Source organism: Vipera ursinii (assembly GCF_947247035.1).
Source record: "Vipera ursinii genome assembly, chromosome: 3".
Taxonomy (NCBI): Eukaryota; Metazoa; Chordata; class Lepidosauria; order Squamata; family Viperidae; genus Vipera; species Vipera ursinii.
In genome coordinates, this window is record NC_139516.1 from 12704194 (window position 1) to 12722269 (window position 18076).

General features: G+C 45.7%; 2 protein-coding genes across 2 annotated transcripts in view; both read right to left on the minus strand.

Annotated features, from left to right (window-relative positions):
- TUBB1 (tubulin beta 1 class VI) overlaps positions 1 to 18076 on the minus strand; it is a 917325-nt gene that overhangs the window by 378162 nt on the left and 521087 nt on the right. The gene's annotated exons all lie outside the window — the stretch shown is intronic.
- Positions 1 to 18076, minus strand: part of PHACTR3 (phosphatase and actin regulator 3) — a 152124-nt gene that overhangs the window by 104026 nt on the left and 30022 nt on the right. The window contains exon 7 of the mRNA XM_083360895.1: positions 14645 to 14798. Within this exon, the coding sequence (XP_083217021.1) occupies positions 14645 to 14798 (154 nt within the window). The remainder of the gene's footprint in view (positions 1 to 14644; positions 14799 to 18076) is intronic.

Below are 18076 nucleotides of genomic sequence, written 5' to 3' on the forward strand. Positions count from 1 at the left end.
TGCATTTTTCTATATAGATTCAGGTTGAAAAACTGAGTGCTTTAAATAGACTATGGTGCAATAAGGAGAATGGATCTGAAAATTAATTTATCAAAAGGCAGTTTGTAAGGGAAAATGAAGTGAGAAAAATAAAAATTATATATAAATGGCAAATAACAAGAACATGTGATTGAATTTGCATAACTTTATAGAACACTAAGCGGAATGGGTGGGTTTTTTTTAATCTACAGGTGGGGAAGGACAAACATAAGAATAAATTGAATGCAATGTCTTCATCAGAATTCTTTTCTGGGATTGCTCTAAAGCTCAAAACAACATTCCTTCTCTCTCAATTTCAATAGAGCTAGACTATTTCTCTTTTCAACTCTCTGTCTATAAATTCTGCTTTGGTTTCTAAAACTTCCACTTCTTTTCTTTTTCTTACTTTATATTGGTTTGTGATAGTTTTTATACTTTTAAAAAACTGTAATTTTATATATATATAATTAGGTGGGAATGAGGTATTAAAATATATATATATACTCAGTAAATCCAGAAATCCAGAAGAGATAGCAACAAGAATGAACAGGTGATGAATGAATGTTGTGACAGTACAAAATAAATATGTCAAGACTGTTTGGTCAAATAGAAAAGACTGGATTGCAAAATAAATAAAGGAACCTGGTTAAGAGGAAGGGGAAGATTGAGAGGGTCATGCTTGGTTAGCATTGAGATCTTGCAAGTGAGCTTAGAAGTTTAAAAACAAAAAGCAATGGATGAATTGGTGAATGGGTGGGGTGGAAGCAAGGAAGCCTCAGAAGAATAGAAAGACATGAAGCGATATAATGAACGCCTTTAATTTCTTTGCTTTCTTTTTTGCTGCTGTTAGCATGCTTTATGTAATATTATTTACTCTGAAAGAGAATTGTAGAGTGTGTGTGTGTGTGTGTGTGTGTTTGTGTATGTATGTAAATATACAGAAAGCAAAGATAACAAGAGAAACCAAAGGCAAATACTTCATTGTTCTGAATGCAGGTTCCATAGTTTGTGAAACAAAAATTTAACGTGTCGTGTCTCTTTTGCTATTCAAGATCTCACAAGGAGAAGTGAATAGGTAGCCCTCGATTTACAACAGTTCCTTTAGTGATCCTTCAATGTTATAATGGCATTGATAAAAATGACTTATGACCGTTTTCACATACTTATGACCATTGCAGCATCCCCATGATCACGGGATCAAAATTCAGATTCTTTGTAGTTGGTTCATGCAATCACCTTTTGAGACCTTTTGACAAGCAAAGTCAATGGGGAAGCCAGATTGACTTAACAACCATGACTTAACAATTGCAGTGATTCACTTAACAACTGTGACAAGAAATGTTGTAAAAGGGAGCAAAATTCACTTAACAAATTTCACTTAGCAGCAAAAAATTTGGGGCTCCGTTGTTGTCAAAAGTTGAGGACTGCCTGTATCTTTTGGCCTTAGAAAGTTTTATGCCTTTTATGTCCCCTTGTACCTGTGCTTCCCATGTAATATTTGTGTTCATAAAACACACTGAAGAGCAAACATTTCACAACATTCTAGCTTAGTGGGTTGTGAAAAGGCACTGCAAGTAGCAGAAAACTGAGTTAATTGACTAAACCAGGATTAAGGATATTGTGCTATTTGAACATAGCGTTCAGATGTGAACTGAGGTGCTGCTCATTTTGAGGCCAAGGAGTTAACAAAACACTGACTTGGGAAGCCTATTCAGTTTGGGAAAGCTTATCAGTCATAATTCCATCTTAGTCCCTATTAGGAAAAGCTTCCATTCACTGATTCTAAAATAAATATGAGTGCACTGAAGAAATTGAAGCATGTTAAAATTAAATCAGCACCACAGATGGTGTTGCAGATGGCTACATGACAAGCTTAGAAGCAATGTGTTATTTTCTTGGGACCAGGTTAACCCAACAATTAATGGAAAAATTACAGTTCATTAAAGCTGGTTAAACAATTCACAATTATACACAGTTTCTATCAACTGAACAACTCATCATTGTCAAAGATGAATGCAACTATTGTTTTGAGTGTATCTCTCCTATTTAGATCCCGCACACCTGTGTTGTGTATAGCTTCCATAATGTGGTGAGCCTTGGCAATGATCATGCTTGCTGAAAATGGGGTTCAGTCCAACATATGGAAAGGAATCAGATTACATGGAAATATCATCATATTCTCAAAGACTGCTAAACCTTTTGGGCCAAATTTAATACACTGATGGGTTGTATTCAGCCAAAAAATTAAAAACACTAGATAACAACTTGGTTCAATGTTTGAATCAAGAATGTATGTCCTTGTATAGATCTGGAATCACTGACAACCTGCCAGTGTTTGTTGTGCAGAGCTCCCTAAAAAATGGTTGCTGGAACTGAGTAAGTCCAGTTTAATGAAGAGAAGGACGAGGGGTGACATGATAGCAGTGTTCCAATATCTCAGAGGCTGCCACAAAGAAGAGGAAGTCAAGCTATTCTCCAAAGCACCTGAAGGCAGGACAAGAAGCAATGGATGGAAGCCAACCAAAGAGAGAAGCAACCTAGAACTAAGGAGAATTTCCTGACAGTTAAAACGATTGATCAGTAGAACAACCTCCCTCCAGAAGCTGTGAATGCTCCGGTACTGAAAGATTTTAAGAAGAGATTGGTCAGCCATTTGTCCAAAATGGTATAGAGTTTCCAACTTTATTATTATTATTATTATTATTATTATTATTATTATTATTATTATTATTATTATTATTATTATTATTTATTTGTTGTTGTTGTTGTTGTTGTTGTTGTTGTTGTAAAGGTAAAGGTTCCCCCGCACACACGTGCTGGTTGTTTCCAACTCTAGGGGCCAGTGCTCATCTCTGTTTCAAAGCCAAAGAGCCAGCGTTTGTCCAAGGACGTCTCCGTGGTCATGTGGCCGGCATGACTAGACGCCAAAGGCGCACGGAACGCTGTTACCTTCCCACCGGAGTGGTCCCTATTTTTCTACTTGCATTTTTACATTCTTTTGAACTGCTAGGTTGGCAGAAGCTGGGATGAGTAACAGGAGCTCACTCTGTTACACGGCACTCGGGATTCGACCTGCCAAACTGCCGACCTTCTGATCGACAAGCTCAGTGTCCTAACCCACTGAGCCACCACGTCCCTGTTTTTTTTTTTAATTCCATTTATATCCCGCCCTTCTCCAAAGACTCAGGGCGGCTTACAAGCTTAGCAGTAGCCTTCATTCTATGTATATGCCTGCTTATTAGGGCTTTCACACACCCCCAAGCGGCATTATTACAAAGTCAGCTTAATTGCCCCCAACAATCTGGGTCCTCATTTTACCTACCTCGGAAGGATGGAAGGCTGAGTCAACCTTGAGCCTGGTGGGATGCAAACCAATGTACTAATTGCAGGCAGCTGGTGTTACTTAAGGAGGCATTAGCCCACTGCTCCACCAAGGCTCTGTTGTTGTTATTGTTGTAGTGGAGCCTAAAACATGGGTCTTTTTTACATTTTGGGAGCACATTTGTAGAATTAGAGGCAAAAAACGCCAAGGTTTGCAGATGCATCCATTTTTCTCCTTCCATTTCTTAGACCTTCTGTTAAAATTGCTATTGGCCCTCAACACATCTTACCAACCTCCACAAGTCTGATCCACAAAGTTTTGATTCTTTTTCAGGCAGTAGTCACACCGGACAGCTCATATATTTGTGTAAATTACTAACAAAGAATTAAGGGAGACTGAAATGCATTTCTAACTTATTAGTTTTCATCAGTCAGCCATACCCTTCTGAGATTCGAACCTGGGCTGATTGCACATTAGGCAGTTGTTTTTACCTCTTGAGCCACAGGATCTCTCTCGCTTTGTTAGCTTCTGCAAGGGGAGATATATGTCAAATGTTAACTATTTAGATTACCTAGCTAGGCCCCAAACATGGGGCAAATCTTTATTTCCTGTTTTCAGCCTATCTTGAAGGCCATCAAACAGGCAGTAGTCACACCGGACAGCTCATGTGACTCCCAGAAGAAGGAAGCTGAGGCCACCAGCCTGAGGATGACGGATGGGATTCCGTCAAAACGTTGCTCCTACACCTTCAATTCTACACGGGGAAAAACCCGAATGACCAAAGAATATATATATATATATATATATATATATATATATATATATATATATATATATATATATATATATATATATATATATATATATATATATATAACTTATGACCATAATTGGGACTAGGAAATTTATTATTAAGCAGTGCAATTGTTAAGTGAAGCATGGCATAACCACACCTGATTGTATGACTTTTGCTAAGTGACACATTATGTTATCATGATTGGTGATCTTTACTGCTGGCTTTCCCATTGATTTTACTTGTTGGAAGCTGGCTGGGAAGTTTGACAATAAGAATCACATGATCCAGGACGCTGCGCCCATCGCAAATACAAGTCAGTTGCCTAGCTGTCAATGCTGCAAACATTGACATATTTTTGCATTGACAATATAAGAGACAGCCTGTTATTTTAATTGCTTCATTTGGGACGGAGGAATGACCCGGAAGTTGTGATAAGATTGCAAAAAGCCGGGTACAGAACGGGAAGTGAAACCTCATATGTAAAACTAATTGGATAATGTGATTTATGATGTGTAGATAAGGGTGGGGATTGTGTGTGTGTTATGATGGGTGTTGTGACTCAGGGCCAGCCTGTGGGTCCGACAGCCGGGTCCGATGTATCGGAGGACTCAGATGTGGGGGAGGAGGGAAACGAACCGGCTGATGATGATTTGGAGACTTTGCAGAGTCCTCAGCCGGGAACCTCTTCTCAGCTGTGTGAGCCCGAGAGTGCGGAGGATGATGACCCACAGCTGGCCCTGTTCAAGGACGCCCGACGCAGGAGGCAGACGAGCAGGGACAAACAAAGAAAGGCTATGGGACTCCTCGGGAGGAGGCACAGGGAGACCACGCCCTGAGCTCTCTATAAAAGAAGTGTTTGGGGAGGGGCTGGTTGCTGAAAGCAACTTTTCCGTTTGAGAAGTCAAGCTCTTGTATTCTTGTAACAGTGTAATTAAAACTTGGCAGAAGCCTTTTGGTCTTGGACGCTTTCCAGACTCTTCTTTTGATTAGGGGTGCGAGAAGAGGGCTGGTTCAGAACAGTTTGCTTTCAGCCACCCACCCCTTAATACTACGATGGAGCAGCTTCTTGCCGAGAATGCCCAGCTCAACCAGCAACTCACCTTGCTGGCCACTCAGGTGGCACAACTGCAGGCTCAGGTACATGCTGCCCCCCCACCCAGGAGGAAATGTCAGATAGCTATGCCGGATAAATTTGCTGGTAATCCAGAACTGTTTCCTGCCTTCCTGGGACAATGCCAGCTTTATATCAGCGTGAGAGCAGCTGATTTCCCCACTGACCGAGATAAGGTGGGATTCGTATTGAGCCTTCTGTCGGGAGATGCAGTTCGTTGGGGCACGCCTCTGTTGGCACAGCCTAGCCCTTTGTTGGATAACTTTGGGGGGTTTTGTGACCATATGCGCCTCATGTACGAGGACCCGATTAAGGCGCAGACGGCCACCCGACGCCTGAAAGCTTTGAGGCAGGGTCAGCGCCCTCTACAGGCCTATATCAGCGATTTCCGGCTGCTTAGCCAGGATTCCGCCTGGAATGAGGCTGCGCTCGTGGATGCCTTTCAGGATGGCTTGTCAGAGGAGATGTTGGATGAGCTGGCCCGCGTGGACATTCCCTCAGACCTGAATGGGCTGATCCATCTTTGTCTGCGGATCGATGCCCGGCTGCAGCAGCGTAAGAGTCGCCGTGCCACCCCACAGACCCCTGCCGCCCCTGTTGTGCGTGAGCCCCCAGTCCAGAGGGAGGAGCCAATGGAGCTGGGTGCCGCCAGGTCCCGTCTATCGGTGACGGAAATGGACAGACGACGATCGGAGGGGTTGTGTTTTTACTGTGGGGACCCTGGACATTTGGCTGCTTCTTGCCCGAAGAAGCGTCAGCGGGCGTCAGTGACCAAGCCTGCCCCGAGAAAGTCCCCTGCTTTGCTATCGGGAAACGGCCCGAGCCCGATCTAGACGGTGTGAAAGATCGGGCGACCCACAACATCCACACCGAGCGACGTTGTTCCGACGGTGCCTGTGAACCTCCACGGCATTTGATTTTGGAGGCACGACTGATCCTTCCTGGCAAGCCAGAGGGGATTCCGGTCCATGCCTTAATTGACTCTGGGGCTACCACTAACTTTATGGATTCGGCCTTTGTGGCCAAATGGGCTGTTCCCCAGTGTCCAGTGGATCCGCCCATGCTTGTGGAGACCATCGATGGTCGAGTGCTCCTGTCCGGGCCTATCACGGCCGCCACGCAACCCGTGTGTATGGCCATCAGTACCCATGTGGAGGCCATTCAGTTCTACATCACTTCGGATCTGCACTTCCCCGTGGTCTTGGGACTGGCGTGGCTCCGGGCGCATGATCCACAGATCTATTGGTCTCAGAACTTGGTCACCTTCCCAAGTTTGCAGTGCGTGGACCACACCCGCCATATCTGTGCCGGCCAGGTGGAGGGTTCCCCAGGGGTTTCCTTGCCTCCCGAACTGTCCGACTTTGCTGACGTGTTCAGCGAGTCAGAGGCGGACCAATTACCCCGGCACAGGCCCTACGACTGCTCCATTGACCTAGTCCCTGATGCGCCTCTCCCAGTGGGGCGTTTGTACTCCATGTCGGAGCCCGAGTTGGCTGCATTGCGGGACTTCCTGACGAAGAACTTGGCTCGTGGTTTCATCCGGCCCTCGTCCTCGCCAGTGTCTGCGCCCGTGCTCTTCGTCAAAAAGAAGTCGGGCGAGTTACGGCTTTGCTGTGACTACCGGAAACTCAACGCTATCACGGTGCGTAACCGCTACCCGCTGCCCCTCATCCCCGAGCTCTTGGACCGACTCCGGGAGGCTAAGATCTTCACGAAACTGGACCTGCGTGGAGCTTACAACCTCGTCAGGGTTCGGCCGGGTGATGAGTGGAAGACGGCGTTTGGTACTCGCTATGGACATTTCGAGTACACGGTGATGCCGTTTGGCCTGACCAACGCCCCCGCTGTGTTTCAGCATTTTATGAATGACATCTTTCGGGATCTGTTGGACCAGTTTGTTGTGATTTACCTGGACGACATCCTGATTTACTCCCCGTCGCGTGAAGCGCATCATCAGCATCTCCGTCAGGTCCTGCAGCGCCTCCGGAAACATCGGCTGTTTGCCAAGTTGGAGAAGTGCCAGTTCTACCAGGTGACCATTGATTTCTTGGGTCACCGCATTTCTCCTGAGGGCATCGCCATGGAACCGAGTAAAGTTGAGTCGTTGCAGAGTTGGCAACCCCCGCGTCGCGTGAAGGATATTCAGCGACTTCTTGGATTTGCCAACTACTATCGGACATTCATCCCTGGCTTTGCTGCCTTGACAGCCCCCCTCACCCGGCTCCTGCAGAAGAAGACTCGGTTCCAGTGGAACGCCCCCGAACAACAGGCGTTCCAAGCTTTGAAGGACGCCTTCATGAAGGAGCCCATCTTGAAGCATCCTGACCCGCAACGGCCGTTTGTCGTGGAGGCGGACGCCTCCGACATTGCCATTGGGGCCGTGTTACTCCAGGCAGCGACGCCCAACGGTACCCTTTTCCCTTGCGCGTATCACTCACGGAAATTGAATCCCTCGGAGCGCAACTATACCATCTGGGAGAAGGAGCTGCTGGCCATCAAGGCGGCGTTCGAGGCTTGGAGGCATCATCTGGAGGGGGCGTGGCATCAAATCGAGGTCCGGACGGACCACAAGAATCTGGAAAGCCTGCAGACCGCTCGGAATTTGAACCAACGCCAGATCCGGTGGTCCCTCTTCTTTGCGAGGTTTGACTTCCGGGTGCGGTACATACCAAGCGGGCACAACCAGAGAGCGGATGCTCTGTCCAGGAAGCCCGAGTACACCCGAGTGGAAGACAAGCTTCCGCCCAGGACCGTGATCCCCGTCGAGTCTTTTGCTGCGGTGCGGGAGCCGGTGGATATACGGGCTCGGATCCGGGAGGCGCAGCAGCAGGAGGCGTGGGTGGCTCAGCGGAAGGAAGAGGTGGGGCCAGATTCGCCTTGGTCGGTCACGGATGGACTCCTGTATTATCGTGACCGGCTCTATGTTCCAGGAGGGCCACTCAGGGGACTCGTCCTCAGCCAATGTCATGATAACCCGGCTGCGGGGCATTTTGGCCTGTTCAAGACTCTGAACCTGGTCTCCCGTACATTCTGGTGGCCCCGAGTCCGACACGATGTCCAGTCTTATGTCACCTCCTGCGTCCCATGCAGGCAGGCCAAGTCAGCGACAGGGGCCCCGCCTGGTTTACTGCAGCCTTTGCCAACGCCCAAGAGACCCTGGGGGGCTGTGTCCATGGACTTTCTGACGGATCTACCCCCATCCTCCGGCTTCACGACAGTGTTTGTGGTGGTGGACATGTTGACCAAGATGGCGCACTTCATCCCCTGTCGCGGCTTACCGTCAGCTCGCGCCACTAGTCGCATGTTCATCCAACAGGTGTTCCGGCTGCACGGCCTTCCCGATAGAGTCGTCTCCGATAGGGGGGCCCAGTTTACAGCCCGCTTCTGGCAGGAGTTGATGCGGGCGTTGGACATTAAGGTTTGCCTCTCGTCCGCGCATCATCCTCAGACCGACGGGGGTACCGAGAAGGTCATCGGCATTTTGGAGCAGTATCTGCGCTGCTACGTTAACCTGCAGCAGGACAATTGGGTGGACTATTTGGCCATAGCCGAGTTTGCCTTTAACAACTCGCAGCACACCTCCACGCAGATGACACCGTTCTTGGCCAATGTGGGTTATCACCCTCGGTTTTTCCCCCTTTCTCCCGTGGACTCACCGGAGCCGGCAGCGAACGAATTCATGGCGGAGTTACAGGCGATCCATCGGTTGGTGCGACGGCAGCTAGAGAAGGCCAAGGCCGACTACAAGAGGTTCGCCGATCGGTCGAGAAGGGATACGCCTCCATTATCGGTGGGGGATCGGGTCTGGCTGTCCACCAGGAACCTACCATCCACTCGGCCGGCGAGGAAGCTGGACCACCGTTACCTTGGACCGTTCCCAGTCGAGGCCGTCATCAACCCGGTCGCCTATCGTTTAACTCTGCCACGTTCCCTGCGCGTGCACCCCGTCTTCCATCGGTCCTTGTTGGTCCCCGAACAACCGGCTTGTCCACTTCGCCAAGCGGAACCTCCCCCATCAGGACCTCGTGATGGCGACAGCACCCCCGAGTACGAGGTCGCCAGCATCAGGGATTCCCGCTGGCTGAAAGGTCGCTTCCAGTACCTGATCGAGTGGAAAGGGTACGGGCCGGAGGACTTCACATGGGAAGACGCGACCGCCGTTCATGCCCCTGCGTTGGTGACTGCGTTTCACGAACAGTTCCCATCCCGACCGCATCCGGATCGGCAGACCCGGGGGAAGGGCCCTGCGGTGCGGGATAGTGTTGTGACTCAGGGCCAGCCTGTGGGTCCGACAGCCGGGTCCGATGTATCGGAGGACTCAGATGTGGGGGAGGAGGGAAACGAACCGGCTGATGATGATTTGGAGACTTTGCAGAGTCCTCAGCCGGGAACCTCTTCTCAGCTGTGTGAGCCCGAGAGTGCGGAGGATGATGACCCACAGCTGGCCCTGTTCAAGGACGCCCGACGCAGGAGGCAGACGAGCAGGGACAAACAAAGAAAGGCTATGGGACTCCTCGGGAGGAGGCACAGGGAGACCACGCCCTGAGCTCTCTATAAAAGAAGTGTTTGGGGAGGGGCTGGTTGCTGAAAGCAACTTTTCCGTTTGAGAAGTCAAGCTCTTGTATTCTTGTAACAGTGTAATTAAAACTTGGCAGAAGCCTTTTGGTCTTGGACGCTTTCCAGACTCTTCTTTTGATTAGGGGTGCGAGAAGAGGGCTGGTTCAGAACAATGGGTTTGGAGGGAGGAGATTTCAGATTCTGGCATCCCTCCATGAGTGCCGATGTTTCATTTCATTACTAAGACTTTTTAGATTAATAATATGCCCGCAATCTGTTTGATTTGTCTCATTCATCGGAACCATGATGCTAGCATCTACAACACTATCATGTTACTTTGGGGATGCTGCAATGCTTCTAAGTTAACTTTTTCAGCTGTCATTACTCTGAAGAGTCACTAAAGAAATAGTTGTAAGTGGATGGTCAGCTGTGATTATGACATGCATTTCCTCCGTTTTATGCTTGCACCATGCTTTCAAGTACTTAATAGGTGGGCTTGCATAAGTTCACAACACATATTTTCTCATTTTGATAAAATCTTTGCTTCCTGCTGATAGCAGTAAATACAGCTGCATTCCCTCCAAAGATTTCCCAACACTAAACAGCAAAATATTTGTGGATTAATATTTTCAGCTGCGCTTTCTGTCTAAATGACACATCCCATACAGGACCTGAATGAGGCCAAGCAGATGGCAAAAGAGGATTGCTATAGAACAGAAGAGATCTTGGTATATGGACTGAAATTGAGGATTAAAAACAATTGTTCTACAAAACACTCCACGGCATCAGATTTGCTTAAAGTGTGCTCTGAGTGGATTAAAAAATAAATAAAATATTATTATTAAGTGCTAAACTTATGTCCATAGAAAAGTATCCATTTAGCATGTCTTAAAGGTTGGGTTAAAAAAAAACTTAGTGGAAGTATCTCTGCGATGAGGTATTTAGAAACATTAAAGAAAGTGACATAAAAAAGGGTGAAAAGTTAAAGGGTAAAAAAAAATTGGGGGTTGTAATTTTTGCTGGAGTTGGGATTTATATGATTTATACTTTGAAATGTACAAGAATAAACTCCGTTTACATTTACACATTGCATTTTAAAATAATTTTCAGTGCAGTGGCATTAAATACTACTGCACATGGTAATTTCACAGCAGACTATGACAGATATCTGGTAAATGATTTCTTTAAAACTCAGTTGGATGAATATTTATACCAGGGATAGGCAACCTTGACTACCGTATTTTCCAGCGTATAATTTTAATTTAATTTAATTTTAATTCCATTTATATCCCGCCCTTTTCCGAAGACTCAGGGCGGCTTACAAGCTTAGCAGTATAAGACGACTGGGCGTATAAGATGACCCCCCAACTTTTGAGATGATTTTCAAGATTTTTCGTCTTATGCACCGGAAAATCAGCGAGCCCAGGAAGGCACGCCCTCCCCTCTCACTGTGGAGGAAGCAGGGCAGGCTGGCGTCTGGGGGGAGCCGGCAGGGCAGGAGCCGGGGAGCGATGCTGCCTCAAGAGGGAAGAGCGTCGGGCGGGAGCCGGCAGGGCAGTCGGGCGGGAGCCGGCAGGACTGCCCAGCCACCTCCCGCCAGACGCCAGCCTGCCCTGCTTCCTCCACAGTGAGAGGGGAGGGCATGCCTTCCCAGGCTCGTTGATATTCCGGCATATAAGATGACTGGGCGTATAAGACGACCCCCCAACTTTTGAGGTGATTTTCATGGGTTAAAAAGTTGTCTTATACGCCGGAAAATACGGTACTTTATGACTTGTGGACTTCAACTCCCAGAATTCCTGCTGGCTCAGGAATTCTGGGAGTTGAAGTCCACGAGTCATAAAAGAGCCAAGGTTGCCTTGCACTTTCTCTATGGAGATTCTCCATCATCCAGGTCACTGTTGTCTCAAAGATGCTTTACCATCCAGTCTCAACTGTCAGAATCTATCCTTCCATCCCCCCACCAACCAGTCACAACTTATGAGGCTTCTTGGATTAAGAAGCAAAACTTCTTCTTCCTCCTCAAAAAATACTGCAATTGCTTTTTGAATAAAGTACCTTGCACTTTGGATAAGCCCAATACTAAGACAATAAATAGATTTGATCCTGAAGCAGGCAGATTAAAATTAAGCCTCATAGTTAGGGATACAGGCATCTTAGAGAAAGGACATCCCTTTGGTCCTCGTGGCCTTCACCCTGCAGGCATAGCTTTAAAGACAAATATTGTCCCTTTTGTTTTAGTATCTTGGGGATTTCTTGAAAAAATAAATTAGACTGTTTTCATAACACTAGTCATTCAAACTATGGTGTATTGTGACTGTGTAAATTGCCTGCTTCTTTCTTTTGCACATTTTCACTTTTAAAATGCTAAAAAAGAGAATGATGTCTACATTTGCTTATGCACGGTTTTTTGAATTGCAGTTTTGTGCTAACAAGACATGACAGATGATCACACCAGACATTATGCAATTGAATACAATGGCTTGCTGTTTTTATTTATTGCCCACTTAAATGCATTGCTACACTTGTACTACTCAGTGTCTCTGATATCTTTTATGGCACTCCATCGCTGGAGGTTTTCAAGAAAAAAATGGACATCCATTTAACTGGGATGGTGTAAAGTCTCCTGGCTTGGGAAACGGGTTGGACTAGAACAGGGGTCCCCAACCCCCAGTCCGTAGACCAGAATCAGGCCACAGTATGCCAGAAACCAGTCTGCACAAACAAGCAAAGGCCCATCTACAGGATGCAGGCATCATGCAAAACCGCACTCCTTCCGGTCCACAGAAAAACATCGGTCCATGGAATCGGTCCCTGGTGCCCAAAGGTTTAGGTGTCACTGGACTAGAAGATCTTCAAGGTCCCCTCCAGCCCTGCGATTCTATTTTCTACCTCTCTCCATCCTATGTTTTAAGTGTCCTTCTCCCTCAGGCCCAATGAGTTAACAAACTGAAAGAAGTCTTTTTTGCCCATGAATGCATTGTCATTCAGTCTGCCCCCAAAGGTATGTTATTCCCAAGCATTGTTATTCATATTGCACAATTTTGTTTTAGCACCAAGGTTTCTACAAACAAAACTGTTGTGCTGTACAGGAAATGACAGTACAATGCTGTGTCAGTGAAGCACATTTAAAGTATTAGAAGCAGTGGCGTAGCGTGGGGGGTGCAGGGGGGGCCGGCCGCACCGGGCGCAACATCTGGGGGGGCGCGCTCGCACTGAGCTGCTCAGGGAGCCCCAAGGGCTGCACAGAGTCGGCTTGGCTCCGCTCTCGAGCTGCTCTTTCTTGCAAAGCGAAACGAGTCCGGCAGGTGAGATGGGCGGCCACATAAACTGAATAAAATAAATAGAAGCGCCCAACTCTCCGCCCAGGCTCAGGCCAACCGCAAGCGCCCCGCAGGCGCCCCGGCAGGCTTGGCCGAGCGAAGATGGACCCGCCGGCCGGCTGGCCTAGCTTCGTGCGCATGCGTGGCTTTATTTAGCGGGGCTCACGTGCGAGCTTGAATGCAGCAGCTCTTGCAGGTCAGAGCCCCGCCCAGCCGCCCTCGAGAGGGACCCGGAAGCATCCCGCATGCGCGCGACTCTTCTTGGAAAGTCTACGCCGCTGTGGGGCACGTCTTTTCGGCGGTGCCATGACGTCACCGGGTTAGGGGGCGCAAATTGCCCCGGGTGCTGACAACCCATGCTACGCCACTGATTAGAAGCCAGGACACCAAACAAATCCAGAATTAAAGTTGACTTTTGTTACTGAAAGAATTATATGTGATCAGTTGAAGTAATAGTGCTGAAGATCTGTAACTGCTGATTTCCCCTGATCAGCTCCATTTCTGGAAGTTATTCCTATAGTCTCACTTTAATGAAATTTAATGAAGATTTTCAAGAATCTCTAATGGAAGGTGTTTATTTTACATCTTGTGGTTTCTGATTTTTTTTTCAAGTACAGATTTAGCACATTTTGTGTCTAGCATTTTTAGTTAAAAGGTTTTCCTTAAATGCACATTTGTATGCATTTCAGCTAATTATGTGTCCCTTTTTTTGTAAAAAATATCCCCTAAATTTATTATGATTTTTTTTAAACAGGCAACAATTTTATAATATACGCAACCTTTGTCATTGCTAAATCCAGGGATGTATAAAAGCCAGCGGATGTGGTTCAGGAAGTAGATCAAAAAGAATAAATTAATGGTGTTTATATCATAATGGAAAACAAATGGATTTTTCTTATCACAATGCCTTTTGCCAAAATTCATCTAGGCTTCAAACCTTCCAGTCGATACTGGTCAACCCCAAGGATAGGCTGCTTATGTCTGCAACAGCTGGGAACCACATTTTCCAGTTCACCTGGTCAACCCTTTTACATATTTCCAATAAGAAATTTAAATTTCAGAAATCCAAAACATTTTTGGATTTTTACTACATTTACTACTAACATTTTTTTATTTTTACTACAGTTCAATTCTGTCCATCTTGATGAATCTACCACACAACAGGACACCAGGATACTGAAGTTGGGAAAACCACTGATGTTCTGTTTTATTTGTGGAGAATTTAGTAACCTCTTTGTTCTAAAACAAAGGCCTCCAAACTTGGCAATTTTAAGATTAGTGGACCATGTCCCAGAATTCCCCAGCTAGACATATTGTCTGGGGAATTCTGGGAATTGAAGTCCACGAGTCTTAAAGTGGCCGAGTTTGAAGACTCCTGTCAAATGATGAGCAGCTTTGTCCCTCTCTCTTTGGAGCCCCGATATCTGAATTGCCGAGAAAGTTTATGATCAAAACAGCAGATCTGTTCTCTCAGCAGCCTCACTTCCCACCTGTGGCCTTTTTGCAACTAGACTTACTTGGATAACTTCATTTCTATTTGTTGCCGGATCTCCTGCCTCTCTTCGTCAGTCCTTCTTGGGAAAATATTCCTGTCTTCCAACTCCTGTTTGCTTGGCCTGTTCCGCAGTTTCACTGCTAGAAGTTCTTTCTTGCATTTTCTTGGCAACGTACCTGGAGCGTGCAATGAAAGACAATGGGAGCACGTCAAGGAGACGAGTCCTAAAATAGCAACGTTATCTTGTGAATAATAAACATAAGATGTTGACACAAGAAATATCTTCTGCCAATGGGTCTATATAAGAAGAAGTTGGGGTTCATCACAAAGAAGATACAGATAGTCCTCAACTTACAAGGTGGGAGCAGAAGTTCCATTGCTCAGCAAGACAGACATTCAGTTGCATCTGATTTTACAGCCTTTTTGGCCTGGTTATTAAGTGAGTCACTAGAGTTATTAAGTGAATCATGTGATCATTGAGCAAATTTGGCTTCCTCCATTTGCTAGAAGCCAACTGGGAAGGTCAGAAATGGTGATCAAGCATTGTAAATATGTGCTGGTTGCCAGAATTCAGTGCCTGAATTTTGATTATGTTAATGTAGGGATGGTTGCAAGTATGACAACAGGTCATAAGTCTTTTTTTTTTCATTGCCACTGTAATTTCAAATGTTGTTATACAAATGATTGTAAGTTGAGGGCTACTCGTATTAATGCCAGGAATGCAGATCAGAAGTCTCAATGACTTGGCTCACTATACTTCAAATCTGGTTTTTGTGTTGTTTTTTTAAACTTTGAATCACTCTCAACTCAGGTGACATTTTCAAAATTCGCATTCTGAACTTTCCTGAATTGTTTTCAGGGTAATAGCTCTTCTTTTTTGACAGCAACCCCATGTGCCCTTATCATAGACTAGGTCCTACATTTCACAACTTATGAAAGCATTGGAAGAGCTTAGAGCAATTTTAGTAAGTGTGTTTTGGTTGTATATTTAATGATTCATCTAATTTTCCTTCACTCTGATATGTGAATTTCTGTTGTTGAGAAATGATGAAATTGTTTCATGATACATCCCAGCCAAGGTGATTTATTTCCAGAACAAAAGGATTATGCATTATCAAACGTATTAGGATAAGAAAGTGAACGGCTGGTTTGGTGTCATAGATGAAATTTTGAGGGTTGAAGGTGGGCTCCATCTTAGATTTTTCCTAACACAAGTACAACTTTTTCACCATGATTGGACAAACGCCCTCAGGGTCATATTCATTTTATTACCGAGTCATTGAGCACTGAGTTCATTTCAAGGGAAACTTGTTGAAGAAAGGATGTATGAATTTGCTGGGGGAAAAAGGGATTGGAAATAAACCCAGGATAGGAGGGCCAGCAGTAAAAGAGACATTTTGTGAGTTGCTCCAAGAATTTTGTATTAGTTCCAATTACTATCACTATAATATTAATAATACTAGTAGTATGATAATTAACAACACAAGAGGGATGACATGATAGCCCTGTTCCAATATCTCAGGGGTTGCCACAGAGTAGAGGGAGTCCAGCTATTTTCCAAAGTGCCTGAAGGCAGGACAAAAAGCAACGTATGGAAGCTGATCAAGGAGAGAAGCAACCTGGAACTAAGGAGAAATTTCCTGACAGTTAGAAAAATTAATCAGTAGAACAACCTGCCTCCAGAAGCTGTGAATGCTCCAACACTGGAAGTTTTTAAGAAGAGTCTGGACAGCCATTTGTCTGAAATGGTATAGGGTTTCCTGCCTGAGCAGTGGGTTGGACTAGAAGACCCCCAAGGACCCTTCCAACTTTATTATTAAGAGGGCCAAGTCATTAGATATAGAGAGACATAAACAAACACACAAACACTGAAAAAGAAATACACTGGGGGAAAAAATCTTTCCAGATGGATTCATGGGAATCCCACATCTTTACATCACTCATTTAAAAGGCCAACTGAGCTTTCTCGCCCCTTGTTCAATGCACCTAGCGCCACCCAGCGCCCAAAATGAAAAATATCCCTCCTACTGAAAGCACAGCAGAACAGCAGAATACAGGTAATCCTCGACTCATGATGACAATTGAGCCCCAAATCCCTGTTGTTAAGGGAGAGATTTGTTAAGTGAGTTTTGCTCCATTTTACGACTTTTCTTGCCACCGTTGTTAAGCGAACCACTGCAGTTGTTAAGTTAGTAATGTGGTTGTTAAGTAAATGTGGCTTCCCCATTGACCTTACTTGTCAGAAAGTTGCAAAGTTGATCACATGACCCCAGGACGTGGCAACCGTCATAACTGTGAGTCAGTTGCCAAGCACCCGAATTTTAATTGCATGATCATGGGGATGCTGCAAAGGTCTTAACTATGGAAAACAATCATATGTAAGTCACATTTTTCAGTGCCATTGTAACTTTGAGCAGTCACTAAATGAACTGTTGTAAGTTGAGGACTACCTCTAATAGAATAAAAGAGTTAGAAGGGACCTTGGAGGTCTTCTAGTCCAGCCCCTTTCTCAAGCAGGAGACCCTATACCATTTTGGACAAGTGGATGTCCAGTCGCCACTTAAAAACCTCCAATGATGGAACACCTACAACCATTCCACTGTTTGATTGTTCTCATTGCTAGGAACTTTCTCTTAATTCCAGGTTGCTTTTCTCCTTCATTAGTTTCCATCTATTGTTTCTTGCCTTGCCTTCTGGTGCTTTGGAGAATAGATTGACACCACCACCCCTCTTCTTTGTGGCAACCTCTCAAATCCTGGAACACTGCTGTCGTGTCACCCCTAGTCCTTCTTTTAACTAGAGTAGACATACCCAAATCCTGCAACTATTAAATAATATAATTGCAGCAAAATATGTCAGCTGCAATCCAAGATACTAGGGAGATATCATTATCTCCTTTGTGACCTCTGTGGTTTGACAATGAAAGTCTGGTGTCAGCTCTACAAATGAACCTGACTGCAGCCATTTTCCCCCTCATTTGCGGTTGCCACCTTGGAACGGAGGGACGGGCGTTGTCCAGGTGCTTCTCTAGTCAAAGCAATCAGCTGTCGCGTGGGAACCAAGGTCATCTGTTGCTCCTGCGATCAGAGACTGGGCGTTGTATAAGAAAGCCCGCCAAATGCAGTTATTGGAGAATGCAGTCAATTGCATAGTTTGGAGGGGTAGGTGGGAACTTTATACTTTGTAACTGGGGAAATGTTACTGGAAATTCAGACTTGGTTTCAGCTTTGACCGTGCCGATACTCTGTCACTAATAAACATGTTCTCTGAGGAATTTGCAAGTCTCTGGGTTCTGCTGTATTCATCTCTGTTGGTCGAAACCACGACACCTGGCCCTCTTTCAATTCAAGGGGGATGGACCTGGATTTCTTAGAAGGACTCTAAACTGATGATAAACATTTAACTCCACCCTCCAGCTCTGCCTGCCCTTCTCATGCAGTAAGTACTGATTGCT